Source organism: Bombyx mandarina, chromosome 01 (assembly GCF_030267445.1).
Source record: "Bombyx mandarina strain Sakado chromosome 01, ASM3026744v2".
NCBI classification, from domain to species: domain Eukaryota; kingdom Metazoa; phylum Arthropoda; class Insecta; order Lepidoptera; family Bombycidae; genus Bombyx; species Bombyx mandarina.
Window position 1 is genome coordinate 5,112,398 of NC_143208.1, and position 17,011 is coordinate 5,129,408.

Below are 17,011 nucleotides of genomic sequence, written 5' to 3' on the forward strand. Positions count from 1 at the left end.
GGGGTGATAATACCAATTCCTTCACCTCGTCAGTCTTTCTCTCTCTATCACTATGTTAGAGCGGGCAAGCGATATTCACCAAATACATGCTTGAGTCTATTGTGATTTTTCCCCTCCGACACAGTGTATGAATGCATGGTGATACAATTAAAATAATAAGCCAATGATATTGAAATCGATTTGGTGACTAAAAGGTACTAAAGAGAAATATACATTAAACACAAAAAATCTGGTTAATTTTAAATTATTAAAATATTAAGAGTGAAGAGAGAGAATATTAGTGAATTTTTGAACTAAAATTACGTCGCTAAGTCTAATTTAATCTCTAAGCTTTTTATTCGTTAGCTTGTTGCTGTCATGATCGTTGGGGTATTAAAACTCATTACCGGTATGCGGTTGATGAAGTCAGGCAGCTGTAAATAACTGAGGTAATAGAGGACTATAATAGGTGTTGTATGGACATCATAAGTATAAGCCACTACCCACCTTGAGACGTCAACATAACGATAATTGGATTTGCATCTCGCCTGAATCCTAGTCCCTATATTTTTGGATTTCCTTTATGTATCAGTTTGAGTACGGGCCAGCGAGACCCAAGAAGACGATGTCTTAGATGCCATCTACAAACTTGACGGACGCGTCATCTGGGGGGACAAGACCCCCCTGACCTGGCCCCAGCAAGGTTCGATTGAGTCCTGTCGAAAGCCATTTTTATTGCCATTGTAGGCAGGCGAGCATTCAACGACCTATTTGTGAGGGTCTCTCGTAACGTAATGACGTCACAGAGTTTTTTTTATTTTTTTATTTATTTAATTACAAGATAACCGAATTATGACTATATTATAGTAAACCTTAAAATTTCAGAGATTGAGAGACTCTCATAACGTAATGACGTCATAGAGATTTTTTTTTAATTTAATTATAAAGAAACCGAAATATGTCTATATTATAATAAACCTTAAAATTTCAGAGATTGTTTAAAACTTAACAAAAATATCCACGTGTATGTTTCAAAGAAGTGTACGTATTTTAATAGGTACTATTAATAATTTCTGATATTTCATTTTTCGCTCACAACTACAATTGCACTCACAATTAAACGCTTTCACAAATGTATACAAAAGTTGTTGGAGACTAAGTTACTGTGCTTTTGTTGTTCTGTGGAGGGTCGTTGCGCCACTTCGCCCCCGTGACGCGAGGGTCGCCGTAATTCCTCGGCGTTTCATTTCCCGTTAAAGAGGCCTAGCCTCCGTTGTGTGCTCGTTTGCCGCGAACTTAATCATACTTTGTCATTTTACTGAATTTTTATCGGATCCACTTAATTTTTATAGTAAAACACGTAAAGAGTTTAATGTGAACATTATCTTCTTTTCATTTTTGTTGTTTTTTGAAGACGAAAAACAAAACGCATTTTGTTCCATAACGAAACTAATCCATGCGAAATATTAATTGCAACCAACCTTCATCTATATATTAATACGTGAAGCAAAAACTTTGTACCCCTTTTTACGAAAATTGCGCGGACGGAGGAGTATGAAATTTCCCACGCTTATAGAGAATATAGAGAAAGAGTGCACTATGATTATATATTTTTTAATAATGCATAAAAGATACATTAAATCAATAAAGAAAACATTACACACACTGCCATGTATTTGATACACACATACATATGTATATATAATCTTTGTTTATTGTCAAACTTTAGTTAATGCTTAAAGTCTGTGGTCAAATTGAAAATAGGTTAATATTGTTTGTCTTCATTAATATTTGTCTATAGCGTAGTCTTGGCGAAATCTGTGAATAAAGAAGTATAATAATCTTTGACAATACAACCTTAATAATGTTCAAACTTATAACTTCAATTAATTATAGTCGAATTTCGACTATTGCGAGACCACTAGTTTCACTAATTTCTTCGTCTTATTCTCTGCTATGATTGAAGTTCGGCTGTAATTTGAAATGTCATCGTAAAATGATAATACACACCACCACATAACTTAATAAAATCTGGAAACACTTCGGCTTAGTTTGAAGCAGCCACACTAATTTTGTTTTCGAATAAAAATCTATAAGCAATGTCCCAGAAAATTGCACACTCAATTAGATGAAGCATTAACAGCTTAATAACAAATTATAGCATTCCCTTCAGTTTGCGCGATCCGTAAACATAATTAAATATTTACAGTTTTCGTGGCCAGGGACGATTAAGTTGTACAAACAAAGCCTTACATTCCCGTGAGACCACGAAAATTGAAAAATATTCGAAACGTCGCTAATAATAAATGTGAGATTAAATTGACAAAATAGTTTTAATCATACTATATTATATTATAGTTTAGTTTACAACGTAATAAGAACTGTTTTGCATAGAAAATTTGTATAAAAATTTTAGCGGTATTATAAATAGTACGTACGTACATGTTTAAAGCAATTAATTATTTTATGTGTATGTACATTAATGTGTGTGTACATTAATACATTAATACATTCATTTCAAATAATTTTTTTGTTAATTTTTATATTTTCAAGCTTACATTTTGTCACTTTTATGTAAACCATGAATTTCAGTATATTTCTTGTCTATTAACTTTCTATTTCTGTGTATGTGAAGTAAAGCTGTTGTATTCTTTGTACGAGGAGCCCTGCTGCTTGAGATACAGGTTTTATCACCTAGCTCAAGCACAGATGCACATTATGCTTGTGTTTCTACTTCTATGTTAATAATAAATAAATAAATAAATAAAAAAAATTATCATCACATGCCACTAAAACTGCAGTTTGAATGTTGTACTGAAAACTAATAAATTCATCTTACTTTTTTAACTGTAACAATATTTGAATAAATTCCACAGCGTTCTCTTTCCAATTATTACTGATATAACTGTTCTGCATTATTCATATAGAAAGTCACAAATGAGTCTGTCTGTTAATTGACAACCACAACAAACTGGGCAGAGTGGAGGAAAATACGATTATGTAGTTCATTAGCATAAATGGTGGTTCGGATCGTAATAATTCGATTGAAAGGCTTGAAATGTGTTTAGCAATAAAATACAACAAATTTACTAGTAGTTGATTCATGTTTGGTATTGTTTTGCAACCGAATTACAGAGGTCAGACGGTAATTACTCACAGAACAAATCAGTCATTTATTAGAATGACTAGTTCAAAGTATATTTGATATCAGTCATCGACTATCGTATATAATTAATCCAGGTCAGATCCAATATTGTTTAATATTTCATAAATCTCTAGGGGCATTCAATAAATATAAACAACTTCATTAAGAACTACGAACCAACTTGTTTTTTTTTATTTTTTTATTGTTTGTTATGTTATTGGTTAGATATGGGTGAACGAGCTCAAAGCCCACCTGGTGTTAAGCGGTTACTGGAGCCCATAGACATATACAACGCAAATGCGCCACCCACCCTGAGATATAAGTTCTAAGGTCTCAGTTTAGTTACAACGGCTACCCCGCCCTTCAAACCGAAACGCATTACTGCTTCACGGCAGAAATAGGCAGGATGGTGGCACCCACTCATGCGGACTCACAAGAGTCCTACCACCAGTAAAGTTTTGCAACAACTTAACTTCTACTTTCAACTGTTTCAAATCGTTGTCTTTATTTTAGAATGTCTACAGTAGTATGAGGCAAATAAAAACAGCGATTTAAATACATAACCACTACATAGTATAAAACAAAGTCGCTTTCTCTGTCCCTATATCTGTCTGTCCCTATGTATGCTTAAATCTTTAAAACTACGCAACGGATTTTGATGCGTTTTTTTTAAATACGTAGAGTGATTGAAGAGAAAGGTTTATATGTAAAATTACATCCATTAAATGGTGGAGAAATCAATAATAAATTACAGTTTCCGAAGCGAAGCGAGGGCGGGTCGCTAGTGTCAAATAAACTCATTCGGATGAAATCCTCTTAATTAAAACCAAAGCTCTCGTTGCATCGGAAACGAAAACGTTGAATATTTGCAAAAGCAAAATTAACTTTATATTTGGATTTCGCTAACACAAACCGTCCGTACGTACAGCTACCGAATTAATAATTTAAAATAAATGACTATTTGGCTTACGTTATACAAACAAGCTCGTGAAATTGTGTGTTATGCGTCCAATTTACTTTGATAGAAACATTTACGTGCAAAGTTTAGATTGGAATCGTTCCCAAAAACGAATACAGTAAATACGCGATCATAAACTAAAATGATGAGTGAATAATTCGCAATCGAAAAATTGTTATAGGACAAAATAACAGTCACTGTGTTCTGCAAATCAGAGTCGATTACTACATTGACCAAACTCTTCTTGTATTCGCTACAGAAACTAAATAACTTCCACAGAGAGTAGGCAAGAATAAATTTAAAGTCATTGTAATTTAAACTACAAATGTAACGGCTGGAATTCTCACTGGAAGATAATACTGATATAGTTTATAGAAAATTATGAGGGAGAAAATACTTTGAAGAATACTTAGACTACGTCACAAGTCAAGTCACCACATTTTTTGTTATTGTCATTGCTGTGGTGTGGTCTGGTCACGTTGGATTAGACGAGTTGAAATTTTTTTTTTTATTGCCCTTGTAGGCAGACGAGCATACGGCCCACCTGATGGTGAGTGGTTACCGTCGCCCATAGACTTCAGCAATGCCAGGAGCAGAACGAAGCCGCTGCCTACGTCCATTCAGCTTGAAGGTCCGGATTATTGTGTAAAAGATGTATTTAGTTACAAGACAAGTAAAACAGTAGTGCTGAAGAAGCACTTTAAATAAGGCTGTATACATACATGAATGTTTACTCACTACATTGCCATAGTAGACAGACGAGCCTACGGTTCACCTCATGGTGAGTGCTTACATCGCTCATGGATGACATCAATGCGAGGTGAATTTTGGTCAGGAGGAAATCGCCGGACTTCCGCCCTCCCCTGGGGATGAAGGGCGGAGCATGTCAGAGTCGAACTGACTAAAACCTCCTGTCGCTCAACAACCAACGTCCAAACCTCGCATGAGACAGAACCCATGAAAAGGCAAAGGGGGGAAAGTGAAGCGTTTAGTGCGGAGCACATCTCTCCCATCACCCTCCCCCTCGGGACGCCGGACCGGTGGTCGTCGACCACCAGCGCCGGTTAGAATGGGTTATCCTACGGAATACCCCGCTGGGTCAAAACCAGCGTGGGTCGAGGATAGCCGGCCTTCCATCACCCGGATGCTCTTGCATAAAACGCGTGCAGAGCAGCTTGCACGTCGTCTTCTTAGGCCCCCTTTGCCGGTCCCCAGACCGACGTGTAAAGGGGACCCGAAACACTTAGAGGGCCAGGGCTTGGGCGATATCCGCCTCCCTGGCCCCCGCTCGACGGCGGCGGGCTTGCGCGTCTCTCACGCGCCCCGCCGCCTCCTTCTGCGAGATGGTGCACTCGCAGAAGTCGAGCATCGCCTTCCACGACTCGTCGTCGCCGAGCATCGATGCCACAACACTCGGCAACGACAAGTCGTTTCCTATTTTTGCGACGAGGACACGGCGGCACCCCTCCCATGCGGGGCAGGCAACGAGCGTGTGCTCTGCCGTGTCCAAGTCGCAACCACAATGGTGGCACTCTGCCGTCGGCTCGGCTCCGATCCGGTGCAGGAACTCACCGAAGCAACCATGCCCAGTGAGCACCTGCGTGAGCCGGAAAGTGAGGCGTCCTCTGTCACGATTCACCCAGTCCACAAGGGCTGGGCGAATCGCCTCGACGGTCCTACGCCCAGCCGAAGGATCGGCCAGCCGCCTGGACCATGATTCCAGCACGGACCGCCGAGATTGGGCCCTCCGCGCTCTGACCACACTGGGGCTGGGGCGTGCCACGCCCCGGGCACGAAGATCAGCCCGCCACTGATAGTCAGCGGCGGGCGCCTCCGCTTCCAGAACCCAAGGCGGCGTCCCAGCCAGTACACACGCCGCCTCGAAGGAGATGGTGCGATAGCCGCGGATGACCCTGACCGTGATGGTGCGTTGCGGCCGTTGCAGCAACTTTGCTACCCCCACGGCCAGGGACTGGCCCCACACGGGCGCCCCGTATAGGGCCATTGACCGTACCACCCCTGTATAGAGATGGTGCGTCACCTGGTCAGGCCCCCCGACGTTGGGCAGAAGCCGGCTTAACGCGCCGGCCACCCCCAACAAACGAGGGACCAGATTCTGAAAGTGAGCACGGAAGGTCCAACGACTGTCTAGAATGAGGCCGAGGTACTTCAACTGCACCCCGACCCCAATACGGACGCCTCCAACCACGATATGAGCATCGATAGGTGGCACTCTCCGGGGCCTGTGGAACCACATGGCCTCGGATTTACTGAGTGCCACGTCGAGGCCCAATCTCCTGATTTTGCCGACGACATGCGCCACCCCAACGGTAGCAAGACGGGCAGACTCAGCAAAACTCCCCCCCCGGGCCACGACCTACGTGTCGTCTGCGTAGCAGATTACACTCAGGCCCGGGAGGAGGGCACCTCTTAGCACCCAGTCATACCCGATATTCCACAAAAGAGGGCCGAGCACCGACCCCTGTGGAACACCGCGCACGACCGGGAATCGGTGCACTATCCCATCATGTCCGGTACACGTGACCGATCTGTCCTCTAAGTAGGAACCCACCAGCCGGCGAAGGTAGGGGGGCACTCCGTGTCTTTCCAGCGCCCCCCCTATCACGGACCAGGGCAGGGTGTTGAACGCATTGGCGATATTGAGTGATACCGCCAGGGCCACCCCGCCCCTGGAGACGGCCTCCTCCGAGAGGGCCCGCACGCGAAGGATCGCGTCTACGGTTGAGCGGCCCTCTCGGAAGCCATACTGTTCCGCCGACAGATCGGGTCCCACCCCGGCCAGATGCTGGATGATGCGGGCCGCCAGAATACGTTCCAGCAGCTTGCCCACCTCATCCAGCAACACGATGGGGGAGGTGCACAGCCAAGTCACTGCTTATCGCTTAATATACATTTTGTTACAATAATCAATCAATCACTAAAATCATTTCTATTACATTTTACTAATACGCGATTGGAAGATCATATTTTACTAGAGTCTAGCATTGCACACTAAACTAAAACAATTTACAATCAGATCCTCGACTTGAATGGAACACAGAGTGATCTACTGGATAACTTTGCATTACATCTGTTGAGTCATCTTATATCAGAACTATTATTATGGTTTGCGTAATTACTGGCGGCAGGACCTCTTGTGGGTCCGCACGGGTAGATACCACCGCCCTGCCTATTTCTGTCGTGAAGCAGTAATGCGTTCCGGTCTGAAGGCTAGGGCAGCCGTTGTAACTATACTGTGATCTTAGAACTTATATCTCAAGGTGGGTGGCGCATTTACGTTGTAGATATCTATGGGCTCCAGTAACCACTTAACATCAGGTGGGCTGTCAGGTCGTCCACCCATCTAAACATTAAAAAAAAAGCTTTGATAATGTATAATTAGTGAGACCTTGATAATGCTAATCTTGGTTAATGAAAATCTTTTTTCGTAAAGCCTCGCGTATGACTATATAGACGTTTTCTGATAGTGAAATAAGTCATGGACCAAAATCGATTCTATTTTTTTTCCCGGTTAATTACCGAATTCGCTTATGTGACTGTATTATTGGATTTTAATATTCGATCACCTCATTAGTCTAATGCTCAGTGTCTTATAAGCTGCTCATTAGATACAGGTTCGTTTCGTATTCTAAATTGTAGTATTTTTATTGAATTTATTTAAACTCACCCTTATAACGTTTATATGTTTCGGACATCCATGAGAAAATTACAAGAAAATCTCACAAGCAGCAAGTAATTGGACAGGGTCTAGTGGTTGGTCATTAGTTAGGTCGAAAATTTCACAACTAAGAACAATTCAGATGCGTGTATATGATGTTGATATCATCACCGGATAAAGTTTTACGGAAGCCGGATGTTTATTGTCCGTGGACATCCTATCTAATGCCGCCTGTGTGTCGTCTAAAAGGGAAACTTAGAAGAAAACTTACAAGTATTCGGCAGTCTGTGGATTGTGGTATTTTGTATTAAGACGTCTCTGATTCTACTGTAGTTATTGGAGTCCAAGGTTATGCTACAGGTCGGTCTGTAGTGCTACAGGTTGCCGTTTGTTATAAACCCGAAATAACTCTTGCCACCACCCTCTTACCGCCCGTGCCTCCCTAACTCTATTGACGTGAAATTTGCGTGCGGGCTCCTGAAATCTTGTTTAAAATAAATTCAATACTTTGATAGTCCGACTTCTTTCATTTCTACTGTCTGATGCTTTTTCGAAGAGTAATTTGAAATTGCACGTGCAATTGCAAAATGAGATTTGGATTATTAACATATTGCATTGTTACAGGTTACACCGAGGAGAAACCTTCCACGCATTTCACCGCCCAGTTGCCGAATGAGGTGAGCCCGGTGCCCGCCGCCCCCGCCGGGCCCGAGCCCCCCTCACAAGCAGCGTCTGAACCTCTCTCCTATGCACTTCTACACCTCTCCAACTCAGACACAGCTGAAACGCCCTTTCTCCCAGTACAGTCTTCGCCTGTCTCCCCTACTCTGCCACCGGCGAGCGGCAAATCTACATCGATGTGTTACACGAGCACAGGTACGCTACTCTCTCTTCCACCAAAGAAGAAGGACATCTATCGGCCGTACTGCCTCGGTGATCGCGCAGCACACCCCGATCGCCCCGAAGAAGATCTCAATGCAGCTCGCGCTATTCTCGACTTAAGTCAGCACGCCGTCTACTTAACTCCGCCGCAGCGAATAGAACCATCACATCCAGATCCACCACCACCACCACCACCGCCGCCGCCTCCGCCACCGCCACCTGAAACACCAGCACCAGATACGTCTGCTGAGCGACCGCGCGAAACTATAGCCTATACCTACGATGCATTTTTCGTGAGTGACGGTCGTTCGAAGCGTAGAAGTTTCGCAAACGCCCCTGTCGAATGCGCACAACAGCCCGAGCCTAAGTCGAAGTACACATGCAGCGAGTGCGGGAAGCGATATGCCACGTCATCCAACCTATCACGTCACAAGCAGACGCACCGCAGCTTGGATTCTGTAGCTGCTAAGCGGTGTGGTGAGTGCGGTAAAGCATACGTGTCAATGCCTGCATTAGCAATGCACGTGCTTACACATCAGCTATCGCACGTGTGCGGTGTATGCGGGAAGTTGTTCTCAAGGCCGTGGCTCCTGCAGGGTCATTTACGTTCGCACACTGGAGAAAAACCCTACGGGTGTGCTCATTGCGGTAAAGCGTTTGCGGACCGTTCTAACTTACGAGCCCATATGCAAACACACTCTTCAGATAAAAACTTTGAGTGTTCGCGTTGTCATAAAACTTTTGCGCTAAAAAGTTACCTAAATAAGCACCAGGAGTCGGCGTGCGTACGCGACGAAGACTCGACGCAAACTGATCCAACTAACTCAGCGTCCGAGTAAAATCAGCCGCTTCAGGCCGATGCAACAAGGGACCGTAACCACCGCCAAAAGGCCTACAAGTAAACGTAAAGTATTAATATGAATTTAGCTTGTTAGCATAATATATAATAAATTAAAATAGTATTATAGGAGCGAGCACGACCGGCCGAGGCCGCACGGCGAGCGGCCGGTCGTGTCGCGACGAAATCGAGCAACGTTTCGCAAACAACGAATCATGTATCAACCCGTAGAGCCGCGGTCGCAGGCGTTAGGCCGTAGCGGTAGATGTCCCATTAAGTATAAATTTTAAATGTATATAATTAAACGTGGACAAAATATACCCATATATACATAGAATAATGAAATATGAATGAAACTAATATCTTTTGTAGGTGACTTTTACAAAAGCAATGTAGGTTAGAGAGAAATACTGTTTAAGTTAAGCGTCGGTATGCGAGAGCCGAGCGTCGAGCTCGTGGGTGTCGGTGAGGAACTTGCCAAAACTTTCCGTCCGAAGCTCCGCAGCACGCGCGCGTCCCTCCCCCCGCAGCGCGCCGCCGCCGGCCCACCTCAGTGCCTTAGCGACGACCGTGCGCCGCACAAATGCCGCATCCGCCCTCGACTACATTATACTATACACTATACTATATTATTATGTATATATTGCAAACGCTATCCTTATACTATACATATATATATATTTAGAAGATTCGCATTTAGTAAATCAATCAAAATGTATAAATAATATTTCCAAACAAGTGTTTTGAAAATAAAAATTTACTGTGACAGTTAGTAAGATTAAACTACAGTAATAATATAGCTATAATGAGAGTATCTTAAATAAATTTTGTAGATTATTGAAGTATCCAATTTAAAAATTCTTCAAAGTTTCGTGAAATCAATTCTATAATAATATGTACATGCAATTTTCATTAATACGTGAATTAAATCAACATAAAATTAAAAGCAATAAAATAGTTTTAAGATGGCGGTGGGCGCATCCAGTGTCGGCGATAGAGTAGGGCCGTGCATGCGACCAAACAATTGATGCGCGTGCTTAGACAAGACAAACATAACTGGCAATAAAACTAACTTAGCGATAAGATAGGTTATAGTCTGTAATAAGGACGAGCACGAGGTGCTCGGTGTAAAATGGGTATTCGAAAAGCAATAATAACGTAGAAATTAAAGTCGCGATCTGCAGTCGTTTGGACGCAGCTGACTTCTATATTCAGTAGTTTAGTAGTGTAGTCTACCCCAGCTCGATATCGGCGTCACCGTCCTCCAGTCTTTAAGAGTATTTTAAAATCAAATTGGTTCGTGAAGTTGACAAAAAAAAACAGTTTCTTTTTAATTTACTTAATTGAAAGGACATTGTTAACTTAAGTTATGGCGGTGAGGTCGATGCTGTTCTTAGTCTATTAGTTAGTGCCTCAAGTCAATTCATTGTTGGTAAGTTTCTTTAAATCCTGTCAATTATTCATCTCATTAAAACGGTGATTCCTGTATTTATTGTATTGGAATTGCGATATTGAAATACCATATACCTCGCAGCAGTCACAGATTGCTCGTCGATAATAGGATATTTCATGTAATTTTCACAACTAACACCAAACCAATAAATTGTACCAATAAAGTCTGTACTCAAATCAAAAGTTCTTCCGTTGAAATAGAATACTTTCTGCAATATTGATGAAATACATTTTGTGTTTAGGTGCTTTTTCTTTTTAAACGGACAGCCTCTGAGGCACTTGACGCTATTTCTTGATTCTCTCATTCGTAATATATCCTAATTACTGTAGCTTGTAGTGCCACATTAAACTACGTAGTTAGATAGTTTAGTTCCCTATCGACTCACTTGAGATGTTTATTTTTACAAGTGTTAGTGACAAGGGTCGCGCGTAAAAGCAATATTAGATCATGTAAGGAATATAAAAAAAAAAAGATGTATATCGTAAAATGTTCCGTAGATTTTAGACAGTTTTGGTGCTTGGGAGTACTATTTATGGATAAGTTAAAACGAAAGAAACATTACATCGAATATTACGTGTCATTGTGATATAGTTAATTACTCAGTTTATTCTTCATCGTCATCTCTATTCACTGTATGTGTATCACTATCATTGTCTTCTTTTAATCTTGTAGTTTCATTGTAGTCGATTCCATGTACGTAATCTTTCGTGTACTCTCTTTTACTATACCTTAATAAATCTAACTTATCCTGACCCTATGTCAGTGTTTAGTAAACATTCGCTAAGCAGCTTTCTATAAATTAATATAAAACAAAATATTTTATTCGAAATATTTATATGAACGTTATCGTAGTGTGTATGGATATGAGCAAGTAACGACTATTGTAAAAGAAATCCGACTTATATACATGAGAATATACATTTATCTAGACTTGTAAATATATCCTGTGTACCAAATTCCCCTTCTTTACAATTTTTGCGATTGTAGGTGTAATGTAATTTTTATATAAATTTAATGATATACGCAATTTATTAGGAACGAGATTTTTTGCTTAAAATAATGAACATTGTAATAATCACATTTTAAAAATCTAAATATATAATAATATCATAAATATCACATGTTCAGTATGTTACATTAGTTGCATTGAAATTGCGAATAAGCCATAAATGAATACGTACTTAGTCCTGCAAAATCATCATAAATAAACCGGAACTGATATTTAAATATTATTCTGTACGAGACCGTAATTTAAGAAATCAACATTAAAAAAAAATGTGTAAATAAAAACAAAAAATATTAGGTATATTAGTCAAACAAATCGCTATGAATCGATAAGCAATACTTCGTAACGACAGTGATATAGACATTTGTCCAATTAAGAAATTTTATAAGCAATAATAGTTAGTCAGTATTAGTTACTAGTAAAAGTAATAGGTATAAATAGTGATTGAAGTGCAAAGAAAAGCAATATTTAAAGCAATATAATTTAGGGTTAGTTTTCGACAGCTATATTTACCATTAATGTGTAGAGTACGTTCACGTGATACATAACTTATTTGTAAAACAATTATCTTCTTATTATTTAAGATAGTATACATAGTATTATTTACTATTAAATTCCAATTATTCGTACTTATGAAAAAGGAGAAGCAATATTTATTGTAAGTTAATTACGCAATTAGGCAAATTCTAAAACTTTGAGAGTTTTTAACTTTAGAGTGACATTGTAATATTTCTCTTTCCAACTGATACCTTACATTCGATTACAATTTCTCTATACTGGTCGATTTCAGGTTAAGCGGTATGTAACGGGTAGCTATTATAGAACACAAAATATTTGAGATATGCCTGGATCTCACAAACAACATTTTCAATAAAGTTTTTATATGTATAAATTTCAAAAAACACCATAGTAGCCGTCGATTTACTGAGCAATTTCACTCACAGCAAATCTCAGTAGACGATGTACCCTTTAGCGTTACCTCCCAAAAGTAATTTAATATAATAATATTTGATACAGAATACTGATCAGATAATCTTAACATAAAGATTTTTTCAATTGAATCCTGATAGTCATACCAAGGTCGAGCAAAATGGAATAAAAATTTGAAAATTTCGATGTATACTTCAAACATTTTTAAATCAACTATATAACAATTAATGGAATAACTTGTAGATAAAAATTGAAATAAAATCTGTTTAACGCAGGCATCTCAAATTCCCGAGATTCTGTAACTGTTGTCATAGCACTGATTTATTGTCAAGACTATTAAAATCACAGACTAATAAAAAAAATCTAAATCTATAAAAATAAATCTATCTACTTCCAAAAATTGTACTTATATTCTTAGTAACAAGCTCAGAGGCCATTTTCAATAAGTGAACGTGCTTTGTCGTCTGTTTCATGTAAAATACATTCACAATGCGAACGACAACAGACTTACAAAAATATTAATAACTATAATAAGAAAACAAAGTAATCGAATATGATAAATTTGATACATCGTTATTGTACGAGTAACTCAAAATAATGAGCCTACGAAGCCTCTACGCCGTAGCATCTACGAACTAAATGCTACGTGAAAATCAGTTGATTTTCTTGGGAGTCGATTTCGAAGTTAAACAGATATAGACGAATATAACTACAAACAACAGTTACAACGATTACTGAAAATGCTTAAAAATATAGTTGAAACAAAGTTTATATTTATTTGATCTTTAACAAAATTAGAGAAGAAATTATCATTATTAGTGGTGTAGCTATTAGATGTATATTATTATATTCACAGCATGCCTTTTTAGGTACGTAAAAGCAATAATTTAATGTGTTATAGGATATAGGAAGATAATTGCTTAAAATTCTCTATCTATTATATAATTTATTTTTAAATGTATGACACTATTATTGGTTGTAGTTGGAAAACATGAGGATTCTATTAACTTTGAATATAAAATAACCAACGCTTTGGAGACAAACTATTTATATTGTTAGAGCCGATTTTTGTATAATACATATATTAGTTCGTTACTATCTCTCACAAAATACAAATGAAAAGATGACAAAACAATTTTACATTAAGTACATCTGCATACACGAACATACACGAATATAAAAAATAATTAGAGTTGATAAATTTTAGTCAATATTTAGACATAGATTTATTTACAATAAATTCGAAACTATAAAACACATATTGAGGGGTGAAAAGTTACTTGGTTTAAGGGACATTTTTGCAACTTTATAGGAGAGCCATATCCCTATCTATACTAATATTATAAAGAGGAAAGATTTGTTTGTTTGTTTGTTTCGAATAGGCTCCGAAACTACTGGACCGATTTGAAAAATTCTTTTTCCATTAGAAGCCGACATTTTCCCTGATGAACATAGGCTACTTTTTTTTATTTTTTTTTTTATTTCATGTGTGTTTTATTGTTTCCGAAGCGAAGCGAGGGCGGGTCGCTAGTAATATATAAATGTGAATGTAAGTTTGCTTGTTACGGTTTCACGCGAAAACTACTAAACCGATCATCATGAAACTTTGTACACATATTCTTGAAGGTACTAGAAGTAACATAGGATACTTTTTAAAATGAGAAAAATTAAAAATTATTAAGAAAAAATAATATTTTTTACGAAAAATTAAAAAATTGTTTGTCAAAAAATCTTAAAATCTAGCTTCTTCAACGCCATCTACCGGTTCAGTAATGAAGTTCCAATCCTGAGTGCTGTAAATGAAGGCGCGGGTAAAATTTAGCGTTATGCCAAAGTAACTATTCCACGCGGACGAAGTCGCGGGCAAAAGCTAGTAAGCCATAAACCTTTCGGAACAATATCATAACAAGAGAGTTTCTTTACCTATTGAAATGCAGTAAACTTAATTGAAGTTCAATCAAAACCATCGAACTCTTAATGTTAATAGCAAATAAAACGCACTTTTTATTGCAAATATAAATGTCGCGTATTAAGCGAAATGTCGCTTAAACCAAGTAGCTTTTCTCTCCTCGACATGTGCGAGACGAGAAGAGAGATGCTGTGAAATTTCGTAGCGATCGGATGAAAGGATCGGCCAGCAAAGCAGGATTGACCTGTTTACAAATACCTGAAAGCCGATATAAATTGGAAACCCCAGAACATATAAGCATAATTAATATAATATACATTGATTAACATTTAAATCTGACAGAAGTGATTTGTCAAGCGACATTTACCTTTATTTTTGATTAAACCTTTCAGATATTTAATATTAATAAATTGCATTATTTTATACACATATATAGATGTTTATATATTTATTTTGCAATTTATATAAAAATTAATATTAAAATATACAACGAAAATCAACTGAAAGCAAAAAAAAAAATTACTGAATTTAGTGTGCAAAACTGACTTTATGAATTATAAAAGTTAAAATTAAATTCAAAACAAATTAGATTTAGATCAAAACGATTATGTAAGATTCATAAAATAAATCGATTGACAATTGCATTGTTCAACCTATCGAGACAGCTTTACAGCGAGCCGTCAATAACCAAAGTGGTTTGCTTTACTTGAATCCAGTTTACACAAGAAAGAGAGCCCGGATCGTTCCCGCTGTTTATTGAAGCGTTCAGGCGAGAAATAAAATAGTCAGACCTCCCGGACGTCTCCGTAAATTAGTCACTCGTGCTTACATTGAAACTGGAAAATGTTTTTGAATTTTTAAAACACTTTTTTTGCAATGCTGGTATATGTAAAAGTTAAAATTTCATTCAGTTACATTAACAAAGCCGACATATTCATGTTTGAAACTGATTTATGTTACGGGTGATGTAAAAAAAGAATATTATACCTAGTCAGGTCATAAATTCTGTCACATGTTTAATGTAAAATAATTGAAACAAGTTTATTCATTATGTAACCATTCATATACCAAAATAAACTTAACAAAACATAGATTCTTATGACACTAAAGTTTATTCAAAATGACCTCTGTGATTTTGAATACAGGCCTTCAATCTGCGCGGCCAGTCGTCTATCGCAGCACGAACGAGGTCCATGTCAATATCGGCGGCTGCCTTAATCAAGGATGTCTTGAGTGACTCCACATTGGGATGAGGCTTTGAGCACGCCTTTTCCTCCAAGTATTGCCATATCTTGTAATCTAACCTATTCAAATCTGGACTGGAGGAGGGCCAGTCTTCGTGCCGGATGAAGTCGATTTCACGCGGCGCCAGCCAGTCTTGTGTGCTCTTCGCTCTATGAGCTGGCGCCGAATCTTGTTGGAATACCCAGTGCCTGTTATTGAACATGGTATGAGAAACAGGTTCCACAAGGTTCATCAGGACAGTATTTTGATACACAACTGCATTCGTTTTTACACCTTTCTCACAAAAATGTACCTCTGTTAAGCCCCAATAAGAAACTCTCAACCATACCATGAGCGAAGATGGAAAATGACCTCGTTGGACACGCGGAATACGGTTGCTCGCTTCTTCACTACTGTGTGCGTACACCTTATCATTTTGTTTGTTGTAGCTCTCTTCTACGGTAAACATTTTTTCATCCGAAAAAAGAATTTCCCGATATTTTTTTCCCGCGTACCGCTTCAACAAAGCGCGGCATCTCTTCAGTCTCAGGTCATCAGGTCATCAGGTCAGCATTCAAACGATGTCCTGTTTTTCTTCGATATGCCCGAAGCCCTAAGTCTTTATTTAACACCCTTTTCACCGTGGTTCTGCTTAACCCCATCTGAAGGGCCAACAGTTTCTGCTTACGTTTGGGATTTCTTTGAATTCGCGCCTTCACAGCTTTTATCACTGCTGGAGTCCTAACAGACCGAGGGCGACCACTTCTTGACCTGTCATCTACACTAGAATCTTCATTGTATCGTTTGATGGTACGATAAACGAATCTTTTGGTTATATTCAAATTTTTTGTATGTTAAAAAATTGAATTGGCGCGTAACCGCAACGATGCAACGCAATAACTGCAACACGGTCTTCTTTAAGCGTCCACTCCATATTTAAAAATGAGTAAAATTCTAAAAGTATACATCTTTATTTTCATGAACAATTCTAAATTCGAATTCAGTAAA

The 17,011-nt window shown here is 38.8% G+C and overlaps 1 protein-coding gene across 2 annotated transcripts in view; it reads left to right on the forward strand.

The window, feature by feature from the left end:
* The window catches only part of LOC114246280 (uncharacterized), a 58,969-nt gene extending 45,036 nt beyond the window's left edge, over positions 1-13,933 (forward strand). For both annotated transcript variants that reach the window (XM_028178745.2, XM_089727773.1), the window contains one exon: positions 8,386-13,933. In XM_028178745.2, coding sequence (XP_028034546.2) covers positions 8,386-9,482 — 1,097 coding nt within the window. In that variant the 3' untranslated portion in view covers positions 9,483-13,933. The remainder of the gene's footprint in view (positions 1-8,385) is intronic.
* Positions 13,934-17,011: the final 3,078 nt, after the last annotated feature.